The following is a 12185-nucleotide window of genomic DNA, read 5'->3' as shown; positions in this document are numbered from 1 at the left end:
TGGACAGGCGGGAGGAATCTCACCTACTGTAATCACGTTGTAAAGTGCATTAGGTAAAGGGACTTGCTCAGTAATCAGTGAAAAAACAAATGGGTAATTCCTATGTGCCTAGAATATCTATGGCACCACCATGATGCCCTGGCATCTCCATAAGATGATCCACCTCACCTAGCTTGGACATCTATTCAGATGGAATATACTAATTGAGTTGGATGAGACTCCCTAACCTACCAGTGTTTACTCCAGACTATAGTACTTTATTATTGGCATCCGGAAATTTGAGATTAGCCCTTCCTGGCCTTAGAACACATGGAAATGAAATAATTAGCTCTGGTGATCTGAAGCCACTCTCTCACACTAGACCTAGTTATTAGAAATCAGTTCAGTGTGAGATAACTTCTAGATATTAGCAGCACCCTGCATCACCTACTCTAGGGTTTGAGAAAGCCTGCAGTAGAACCTAAACAAGGCTGAGATTTGAGCTTCCAAAAGGTTGGGGCATACACACAGGTAGTAGAAATAGTAGGGAAGTGTGGGATTGGGGTAGTGGGGGATACAGGGGGACTATGTGAAAGTAAGGAATGTGAGGCTGAGTGCTTAATTCAGGGAGATGTATGAGCATGCGTTAGTGGAGAGGAAGACAATAAGGCTGCCACAGATTATTAAGCTGCATAACTTAGATAATGTTATTGCACTTAGGTGCTGTCATAAAAAGTAATACCTTACTCTGTAAATTCCCCTGAGGTTCTGAACATCTGAAACAAACTTTCAAGAACCTCTTGGTTTCTGTTCTCTGAATTAATTATTTTGTTTATTACCAAAAGTTCCTGACCTCTACAACAAAGCCTCCCAGCATGAGCAAAATGCTGTATTTCACTACAAAAGACAGGTAATATCAAAATCTCAACTGTTAGTTTTTGACCTGAAATATTTCAGCTGGATTGGAGGAACAGGGAGCAGTCATTTCCAAGTATATGCAGTGGCTAAAAAGGTATAAATTTCAATATCAATTATATAGTGTTATAGCAAACAAAAAAAAAAAATCCATTCAGATATGGAGTACTAAAATAAATTTCAATACTTGCTTCTAACCCCCAGACTTGATGTTCTGCTAACTTTGAGTACTAGTTGAACACATTTTGCTTAAATGGGGAACACAAGATAATCTATTTCCATGTCTAGCCAGGTCTGTGAAAAATAGCAACACTAAGACCCCAGGGAAACAGAAATAATTTATCTCTCCCACGCAAAAAACAACAGAATTCTTATTTTGCAGAATTAATAAAATTAAGTCTTTTCCTCTCAAGCTCATTTTAAGCTGCATCACTTAGTCATATAAAGAATATATATTCTTTGTTCTCTTACCAGACTCCAGACCATCTGAAGAAGAAGACAAGTTAGAAGCCCAGGCACAGAAAACAAGCCCATGTTGTTCTCCAGTTAGCAGTCTCATGGACAGAATTTTACACCAACTTGGTATTTAAGACAGTAAATATCATAAATCAAAACCTTTGTCCTCTCAACAACGATTAACTCACCTACCTTACCTACCTTTTTCTTGTCAAGTAAGCACATCATTGTCAAGTAAGTCCATCATTACTGCATTACAGTAACTAACATAAATACTTTAACTATCTTTAAGAACTGCTGTGAGAAAAAGCAATGGAGAGAAATTCATTGGATGAAATGGAAACAAGAAAAATGAAATACAGGGGAAATAGACACAGTGAAACATATGAAATTCCATCCAAATTTAGGAAAAAAAAAATATTTTCATTGTCAGTGAAATAAAGCACTGGGACAAGTTGCCCAGAGAAGTTGTGGAGTCTGTCTCCTTGATGACAATAAAAACACAACCAGACACAGATCTGAGTGACCTGCTGCAGGGAAATTGAACTAGGAGATCTCCAGAGGTGCCTTCCCACCTCAATCATTCTGTGATTCAGAGAATAAAGCTGACACTAAAACCTTTTGAACAACAGAAAACCAGCAAGACTCCTGGCAAGACATTAATATATTAATAATTGTGCATTTTTTGACAGAAAGTGAAAATGAGAAATGTGTGTACATAAAAAATATCTGTCAGCAACATAAATTCAGTATCCTGCTTTTGGAAAATGCAAAGCTATTTCTATTGTTGAAATGTATGACACACTGCATTTATCACTAGCTTAAATAATGACATCCTTATGTATTACTTAAAGATTCCATACAAATTAATTTTTTAAATGTCAGTACCATTGTGTGATCACCACTGTCAGTGACTCTTGGGTATTTCTTTCAGCTTTAAATGTCTCTTTTACTTCCTAGCTGTCAGTGAGGGCTGGAATTGCCACAGCTTCTTATTATGCTTAAACTGCAGGTACTTGTGGTAATTAAATGATGAGGCTTTGCTAACATTTTACATTCCCAGACTAACTACTTGCATTGACCAACACAAAAATTAAGAATGGCATTTAGATTTCGTATTGTAAATTCAGACTCACAAATTATTATATCAAACCTAATGGTATGTTGCATTCTGTTTTAAGTGTCAGAGCTGATAAGAAAGAAAGAAAGATCCTAAGTAATGAGGACACCTGAGCCATTTATAGCTGCTCAGATCCATACTTGTTTCATTGCTGATGCATTGAGAACTAGCAGTTGTAGATATTACTGCTCTTATAATGGTAGGGTCATTTTCTATGAAAGTAACTAAATATTATAATCCCCTACTCACCAATACTGATCGTGTCAACTGCTCTCAAATCAGTGATGTTTGGTAGGTCAAAAAGCTCTTTTGTCAAGATTCCTTCTGCAAGTTCAGCAGCCCTTGAATTCTGCACACTGTCACCCCCATGTGCTGGGAGATGATTGTTACGGGTTCTGGAGGATGCCCGTGCACAGAGAAACCTGAAATGCAACTGTGATTGCAAAGCAGATGTATTTTTATTAGTTGCAGCACCAAATAATACATACCGACCCCTGGATTTATTGGAAAGCTGCTGAGCAGGAGAAGGAGATGGAGCATGGTGCCCAGGCAGGAGGGGCAGGCAGGCACTGCACCTTCAGGGAGTCCCCTGGGTAGAAATGGCATGCATCCTGTCCTTTTCAGCCCCTCCACCCCAGAACCACACCTCATATCTCCTCCTCTTGGAGTGGAATTTTTCCAGTTACGACACCATCTCACACTTGGCCAGAGTGGGAGATGAGGCCACGATGGCTCAGGATACTACCTCCATATTAACAACAGCTCCATTGTATATTGCTTTTCTTTCACAGATTAAATTCTCAATACATTTTTTCTCTTAAGGGCCAAATTCCCAAATAAACAATAAGGTTTTCTTCATTGTCTTTTATTCGTTATCTTGTCAACATGCACAACAGCAACCCAAATATGGCAGGGCCTTAGACATGGTCCATGACACATACTACTGCATGGTCCATGGTTGGAACATGTTGATATTCCACCATATGAACAGCAGTATGATGCAACATGCAATCTATTAAAGATTGGATTAATGGTACTAAACAAGAAATATAACAAATAATACACGGAGACCCAATACTTAAGGCACAAAGTAATACTAATCCTTTTTTAACCAATTCCAACCCCATCCATTTTTTAACCAATTCCATGTCCATCCAGCAAATGGATTCCAGCTGGTGTCTTCTACAAAGTGTTTGGTAAGTGTCTCTAATTTCTGTAGTTGTGCATGGGCAGAGTTAGAATGGTCACTTAAGTTTATGCAACACAACTTATCAAAATCTTCACACTCATGCTCATGTGTTAAAAGCAAAAAATCAATTTATGCTCAATTTTGGAGCATAGCATATCTAATGCTGTCTACATCAATTAACAAATCAGACATAGCTGTGCTGGTAGTATTGCTAAACTTTGCTAACCAACAATTAAGTCTATTCAGGTTCATGAGGGCTTGTGCACTTGCAACCCCAGGGGCCAACGAAGAGGCAGTGATTATCTTCTCAGTGTTATAAAATTCAGATGTGTCTCTGCAATCAGGAGTAAAAAAATATGTTCTGAGTATAGCAGTGGTGAGTTTGATTTTGCTGGATCCATATTGCAGTAGTTATATTTGGAGATAAGAGGGTTAGTTTCCTTAAGGTGCATGGACTACCTTTAATTGCCATTGGCACTCTGACCCATGCTCGGTCCCCACAGATTAAGAAGATACTTTGTGGGAGTTGCATGTGTATACTTAAACTCAGGGTTAGCTATGCTGTGGTTGAATTATACCACTGTGAAGCATTTTGATCCCACAGTGTTGTGACATTGACCCACCAAGTTATAGGGCTATTTCTTGTGCTGACCAATTTAAAGATGGTACAACTACCTGCATTCAAGGTGCCTAAAATCCACAACTCCTGTGGGTGTAAAGCAGGGGATTTCCCGAGGTGGCACAGCTGTTGCCACACTCCAATAGCCAGGCAGGGATGCTGTTACACAGCTGCTGCAGCTCACAGAGAGTGAGAAGCATGCCAGTTAGACACCTTGTGGATGGGTTCTGAGGCATAGCAGTGCTAAGGCATGAGGTAGCCTGGCCGGTTGCCTTAGCCAGGGTCACCTAGATGTTTTGTTCCAGGGAGCTATGAGTCTGAGCTACCCTGTTAAAACACAAACAGAAGAATAGTTACTTCCCCCCACCCTCCTCCTGCTCCCACCTGTTACTCCTGCTTACATAAGTACTGAGCAGGTACTCAGTGCCAGTGCTGTTCCCCTGGAATGGCAATAGGAACTACCTGATTTGTTTCTGCTGCCATCACTTCAGAGGTGATAGGACCAGGCACCATGGAGGGTTGATACTATACCTTGGCACCTGAAAAGTAAAACTGCACTGGACCTTGAATGGATAGGGAGGGCATAATCCAAAAGAAAGTTGACCAAATAGCTCCACTAGGGAGTATATGAGTAGGAGTGGTGTTCCTAATGCCTAAAGTGAGTGGACTTTAATTTTCCCATAGTTTAAACCAGTGCAACTATACAATAATTCCTCTGAAACAAAGGTAAAATCAATTTTAAAAACAAACATACCTCTGAAAACTTCTCTGCTTTTCTCATCCCTCCTCTACACAAAGAGGCTTTTAATTAGGAGGATTTTCACTTTATCCAAAGGCACCCAGCCCATATGTGCCTAAACCATCCCACAATGATAAGCAAAGTACAGTCAGTAGGGACAATAGGGAGTGTTGTTTCAACATTGGCATACGCTGTGAAGGAGAGGAAAGATAACTTCCAGAACAATAGTTTTATTCAACAATGGTGAGAAATATGAACTGAGTTTTGTTTTAAATCAATAGTGAAGGCAGTTCAGTATAAAATTACAAATCACAAAAATAGAAGAAGTATGAAAATGACTTAAAGTGATGATTATAAGTAAAGTAATATTATTAAAAAGTTATATCAAGCTATGGAAAATGTTTCTTTAAGTTTCTTGTGCTGCTCTAAGCCTTATTTTCTTTGTGGACAGGTTTATGACCAAGGCTATGAAAACTGCGAAGGTCATAATTTTCAGACCTGATGAAACTTGGTGATTTACATCAGAAGCACTAACAACTCCAGAAAACTGCTGTAGGAGCTGGGTATTCTGCTTTGTATCCTGCAATGCCCCAGTATGACATTATGTCTTTCAGCAGATGAACTACATCACACCAGGACCTTGGTGGACATGTTCACATTGTGCTTAGCTCCTTGACAATCTCCCAGTTAGAGGTCACCTGGCTACCTTACTCTCCAGTTTTCCTTGAAGGGAAATCAGCTAGCTCTGTTCACATCAAAGCACGAGGGCAGCTCTGTGGGTAGCTCACTAGCAACTCTTCCCTAAAGACAGCACACACCAGCCTGCACTCTATAGGTTCTGACTAGTGTAGCTCTCCAACACTATTGCAAATAAACTCACATTCTTTTCTGTCATACTTCGGAACTTGCAGCACATGCTTTAAGATTCATATAATGAAATCTCCACTCTGGAAGACTAAAACAAAAATTACATCTTTCACTTTGATTGGAAAAACACATCAAAATTAGCAACTTGTAAGGCCACTCAGTGCTGCAGGTATACAGAATTTAACACAACAAAGCAGGGGGAAAAGAAAAATATGAAAAATACTTGCTTGTAACAAATCATTAATAGTTGCTTGGATTTCTGCATCTCTTCCTGGTATCTTAATTCTGGCATGTAGCCACCATGTGGTGTTAAAAGCCCAATAGGTAGGGTTTTTCAATTTCCAGCACTTCCCTGGGGGTTCCACTCCCCAAGGTCACCTAGCTGCTGTATTTTTTAAATTATCTCACCCAGAGGATTTCCTGTTTCATTAATCAAAAGGGTTATTATCACATTTTCATATGCTGGGGAAGCAGTCTTGTTTCTCATAGTAACAGACAGTGATTTTGCATCAGAGTATCAGCCTCCCCAATAAAATCTCTGCTTTCATCTCTTCCTCCTTCATTCTGTGTATACAACCTCACAAGGTGTACCACAGATGATCAGACCCTGGCCAATCATTTTCTGTGTGGCATTTAATACTATATCCCGGAGTAGCCAGGACAAGCAAATCAGTATTCTGTGCATTAGTTTTAAATACATTCTGCTTAAAAGAAATTTGGGCTTAGCACCAAGAATTTCTTTGAATCTTCTACATCCAAGGTTACGAATGAGAGTTTGAGATTGCTTAAAAAATCATCAGCAAGGGTATCAGCAAAAACTAGATTTAATATAAAGTGACAGCACGACAAAGTTTGTTGACAAGATTCACTCTACTACTTACAGAACAGTTAAGGCACACCAAAAAAAAGCAAGCAACAACAAAGCCAAATAAAATCCAGACAATCAAAACAGAAATTAACCAGGAACCATCTCTGTGTGTGTGTGACAAAAGGACAGTGAGGCAAGGATAAAAAGGAACATGGCTTAAAAGCTTAACAGCACTCAACAGTACTTTAACTTAACATACTTTAAACTTAAAAATTTAACAAAGGAACAACACTTAACTTATACCTAACTTATAACTTAAGCTTAAGTAACCTTAACTGAAATTATTTAACAGAGGAGTAACACTTAACAGCACTTAACCTTATCATTTACGTCTTAACCTTACTTACACGCCCAGTTTACTGAGATCTCAGATTGCAGTGCAGCAGCAGCTACAAACATTTTCCTTTGCAACATTATATTAGCCCTCAGCAGTTGGACATCCTTGTCGTTTGACTGTTTTTCAAGCTCTGTATTCTTTTCAACTGCAACTTTGTATGCAAATAACAGACATTCAGCCATGTGTCCACATGAATAAGCCGCTCTTTAGACCGTGTTTGAGGAGTTTGCACTAACTCTCCCTAATTTTTCAACACTCCCATGGGATCTTTAGCCTCCTACAGTTCAGGCCCAATACTTGTATAAGTTTCTAGCTTGTCCCATAAATGTGCTCCATGGTTCCTGTGTCCACCTGGTTGCTCCACTGGTGGAGCCATGGCCCGAGGCTCCTTTTTATGAAACATCTTTACTGATGCACTCACACAAGGATGTGACAATGACAACAAAAATAGTGAGGCCAATAACTCTGTTCTACTGGTATCATCCAGCAGCACCACAAACACAAAGGACTAAGAGTTCTTCCTGAAAGTACTGAAAAGTACTTGAGTTGTGTTTACAATATCCACATTGCACAACAAGAAGTGTATGACACTGATTATGCTTCAGACATAGAAAAACATTACTAAGTTCCCACACACAGCTGGGTACCCAGACTTAAATCTTGACCTCCCACATGCCACACCCACACACAGAACAGTCTGTCAGTACAGCTATGCACTTCGCTCTTGGCACAGCCTTGTGCTTTGCTGGCCAAGCCCTGTTCTTCTTTCACACACATACAGAACAGCACCTCTTGGTGCAGCCATGCTCTCCACTGCCCAGCACTGTCAATTTTTTGAGTCAGTTTTTGTGCTCTGGGCATCCCATTCTCACCACCATTAATGTTACGGGTTCTGGAGGATGCCCATGCACAAATAAACCCTGAAACGCAACTGTGATTGCAAAGCAGATGTATTTTTATTAGTTGCAGTAGCAAATAATACATACCAACCCCTGGATTTTCTGAAAAACTGCTGAGCAGGAGAAGGAGATGGAGCATGATGCCCAGGCAGGAGGGGCAGGCAGGCACTGCACCTTCAGGGAGTCCCCTGGGTCGAAATGGCATGCAACCTGTCCTTTTCAGCCCCTCCACCCCAGAACCACACATATCTCCTCCTCTTGGAGTGGAATTTTTCCAGTTACAATGATATCTCATGCTTGGCCAGAGTGGGCATTGAGGCCAAAGAGCTCATGATACCACCTCCATGTTAACAACAGCTCCATTGTACATTGCTCTTCTGTCACAGGTGAAGTTCCCATCAATTGACCAAATACATTGCTTCTCTTAAGGGTCAAATTCCCACCAGTGAAACAATAAGGTTTTCTTAATTGTTTTTTTCATAATCTTGTCAACATGCACAATACAAACCAAATATGGCAGGGCTTTAGACACGACTTTGGTCCCTGACACAATGATGGCAATGCTTTTGAAGGCTCTCTGGGTTAGACTGGCCATGCCCACAGCAATCATTACTTCAAACCAACTGGAACAGATCCATACATTGAAACCTCTGGTGGTAAGAACCTGGCATCTATGCTGTACAAATCTCAAAGGGCTCTGCTTTAGGCTAGCTCTGATTTGATCCCAAGGAGAGGGCATCAGTTGTGAGATCTGGACTGTATTAGGTAGGAATATGCAGAACATATTCTGGCTTAATTTCAAAACAAAGGAATTCAGTTTGGACACTCCAAAACTGCACTGGGATGTGAGCAGAAGTGTGGTAAATAGGAATGGTGATGCTGATAACACTTGCTTAAAAAAATACACTCCTGATCAAAAAGAATAGTGCAGCTGTAGCCATTATTTCTTGATTATAGTATCCTACAAGGGCCTTCCATAGATGGTGAATTCAACAGAAATAACACAATTTTGGTTTTACTACTTGGTGTTGGAAGAAAGCCTAAAACTCTGCTTTTCTGCTTCTTGTCAGCTCCCCTTTAGATGGAAATAATTGCTACAATTGCTCTCTGTTCCCTATCCCCACTTCTAAGACGTATCCACCACTGCTGGGAGCTCACAACAAATCCTTGTCAGTAGTAGATAGAGGGAAGAAGAGTTGTATGAACCTCTGTGTCATGACCACTGCTGATTTCAGGAATGCCTAAAAAGTAGAGTTACCAAAAAAAATGTATTAGAAGGTGTTGGCATATAGTGACAACAAACAGAGAAGGCACAAATATTATATGCTAATTCACACTGCTTTTTCATTAAATAAACTCAGAGTTTTGACACCTCAACCAGTCATCTGATAAAATAAACCAGGATGCAATGGAAAAATAAATAATATGTTAAGAACAGAACATCAGGACTTTTAATATAGAAGCTCTTGGCAGAAAATTCAGTGCCACTGAGCAAGTAGCTGAAATAGGATTTTGGATACATGTTGAGAAGAAAGTAATTCATATAGGGGCAGTCTTCAGGACATTCCTGTCTAACTATGGAAGATCTTCACAACAGATTTTATCGACTTTTGTGAACATGTTCTCTACAATGACAAACATCTTGCTTTATCACTGACTTACTGTCTATGTTCAGGCAATATACCTACCCCTTATTTTCCTTATGGGGTTTCCTACAGCACTCCTTGCATTTTTCTTACCGGATGATTATAGCCATATCATACCTCCGAGACTGAGGCCCACAGTAAGAAATAACTGAGTATTACTGGAGATGAATTAATAAAGAGTAGTGCAACTCATTTGAATAGACAGTGTGCATTTTCAGATGGACAAAAAAATGGCAGTCTTAGATTGTCTTTACTCCACAGTTAAAAGACATGAGAGTCTTGTGAATGGTCAGTCTATGAAGCTTCCTTAACATATAACAGCCAAAATAATACATGTCCTTTCTTGACATAGTCAGGGACCTGTGGAATTCAAGGATGTTTGCATTAACATTTTGATCTGAAGGTAGACTCCACCAGTACCTGGATTGCAAGCTCTGAGTTTGAAGAAAAATAAAAACATTAAATGCAAAGGAGAATGAGCAGGTCTTTAACCAGTCGATTGCTTTTTCCATTCTTGCAATTCTTTGCCTCGAACATGTTTCACAACTTTTACGAGTGCTAAGATATCTAATGAGCCCTGAGTAACTATAAGAGACACCTGCAAAATCTGAGCTTTTGCCAGTCAATTACATTTCTTTCCCCACAGACTCTCATGCTCTCGTGCTGCTAGTAGAAACAAGGAAAATGAAAGACATCAGAACTTGTTGTGGATCTTGCTGCAGATCTATTGCAAGTGACTGCCTGGATCTCCTGCTGAGTTCACTTTGCAAGCAGTAGACAGATGGAAAGCATCCCAGAGCAGACTGCATGTCCCCTGGGACAGGCACCATGTCATCATGCCTTCCTAGTGGCACTGTTGCCTGTGGGCTCTACCACAGCACAGTAATAAAGCAATAAAGTGCAGCGCTTTCCCCCTGCCTTGCTGCAGAAGAAGGAACATTCATCAGGCACTGTCCAATGCAGATGGGAAGCATCACCTGTTTTACTCTTCTTTGCAAAGCTATGTCTGTGGTAATAATCTGGGAAGAGACTGTAATAGGGGCAGAGAGATTGGGAAAAATGAGTGGAGAAGGGCAAGAAACTTAATTTCAAAACACAATATCAGCTAACTACTGAGAACCATAAACCCAAGTACAATTAGCTCCACAGATACAGTGAGTTCCTAGAATTTTTGGTAGGTAGTTTCATATTTGAATAGTTTTGTTAATCTTCTGTAAGGCAGCAGAGATGCTTTGATAACTTTGCCATCTGTATACTGCTCAGCAAACAATGGTGATTCATGATTGCTCGTTGACATTTGGGTGGAACCTTTCTGATCACAAACTTCAGTGTCAGCTTCAAGTGACATGAATTCATTACATAACATGAAAAGTGCTGGTTTGCAGAGCATGATGTATCCCACTTACAGCAGTGCTTACAGATCAAATGTAAAAGAGCAGGAGGATACTCAGATGGTCTATTACTCTCAGATAGTGGATTGTCCCTTGCCCTACCTTGTACAAATTAGGTTCACTTTCTCAGTTAATCTCCCAAACTGAGATACTATTGCAGTGTTATCTCCTTGGCTGATGAGGCAAAAGCAGCAATGAAGATAAGAGCTGTCAGATAAACCTCCAAGATAACAGACCCTTGATCAAATCCAGAATGTTACAAGTTACATGCCTAAATATTTAATGTAAGGAAACCCCAGTGTTTACAAACCTAGCAAGTGTCATGTGGGATGTAAGGTAAAAAAGTGAAAATTACATCAGATACCAAATACAAGTGTTCTAACCACTTGCAGAGGAGCAAACAAGACGTGTTTGCTTTCATTAAGAGTTTATCAAGAAAAAGAAGCAGACCTTCAGTTTCCTCACACTGCTTAGCTACAGGTAAATTAAAAAGCAAGGTTAAAAAGCAAATGGCAGATGCTTGGGTATAACACTGCACACCTTCCTGCCCACTGCCATTTCAGACATACTTTAACCATTATTTTTTGCATGTGTAAGAAAACAGTATTTTGTAAATTAAATAACTACTCATATGGGATTGCACCTCCCTCCCTCTCCCAGGGATCTGAATCATGTCTGACATGTTTTCACACAAACACATTTCACGGCAAATATGAATCAGATTACGGTGTGAAACAAACTGTCACTGATAGGCAGCTACTAAAGTGCCTGTGGCTGGCCACTATCATGCCACAGCAGAAGCACTCTCCAGGGAGACTTAGTTCTTTCTCAGATGAGGGAATGTAAGCCATGGCTGGGAGAATTTCTCTCTTCACAGCAGAGGACTGTGCCACCCCCAAACTGTTGTGAACGCTGCGAAGGGATAAGGCAGCACACCCGGACGGGGCACCTGGCAGACCTCACCGCCGCGGCTGATGGAATTAGCGAGGGCGATGAGGAATCTCACAAAGCAAGAAGGCAGCAGTCAGCACCAAGCCTTTGTCACTGCCACAGGATGCATCAGTCCTCAGCTGCCCCCGTGTGCCTCCTGCCTGCACTACAGCGCCCGAGCTCCAGAGGCCTCTGGCGAACGCCCTTGGGCAAGGAAAGGTCTCGCAAGC

At 40.5% G+C, this 12185-nt stretch overlaps 1 protein-coding gene across 3 annotated transcripts in view; it reads right to left on the bottom strand.

Moving 5' to 3' along the window:
- MEP1B (meprin A subunit beta) overlaps window positions 1-7185 on the bottom strand; it is a 31200-nt gene extending 24015 nt beyond the window's left edge. Inside the window, exons 1-2 of one of the 3 annotated variants that reach the window (XM_085052753.1) lie at window positions 7100-7185; window positions 2720-2903 (exon numbers count right to left, since the gene is read on the bottom strand). Coding sequence is in view for 1 of the 3 variants with exons in the window: in XM_085052752.1 (XP_084908878.1) it covers window positions 1366-1428 (63 nt within the window). In the remaining 2 variants the exon portion in view is untranslated. Of the gene's footprint in view, window positions 1-1365; window positions 1481-2719; window positions 2904-7099 lie in introns of those variants that run through there. The other 2 variants (XR_014850094.1, XM_085052752.1) reach the window with 2 other exon arrangements.
- Window positions 7186-12185: the final 5000 nt, after the last annotated feature.

This window comes from Lichenostomus cassidix, chromosome 2, assembly GCF_008360975.1.
Source record: "Lichenostomus cassidix isolate B80296 chromosome 2, HeHo_3.0, whole genome shotgun sequence".
Classification (NCBI taxonomy): Eukaryota; Metazoa; Chordata; class Aves; order Passeriformes; family Meliphagidae; genus Lichenostomus; species Lichenostomus cassidix.
Note: the sequence above shows the minus strand (reverse complement) of the source record. Positions and strands in the feature narration are given on the sequence as shown.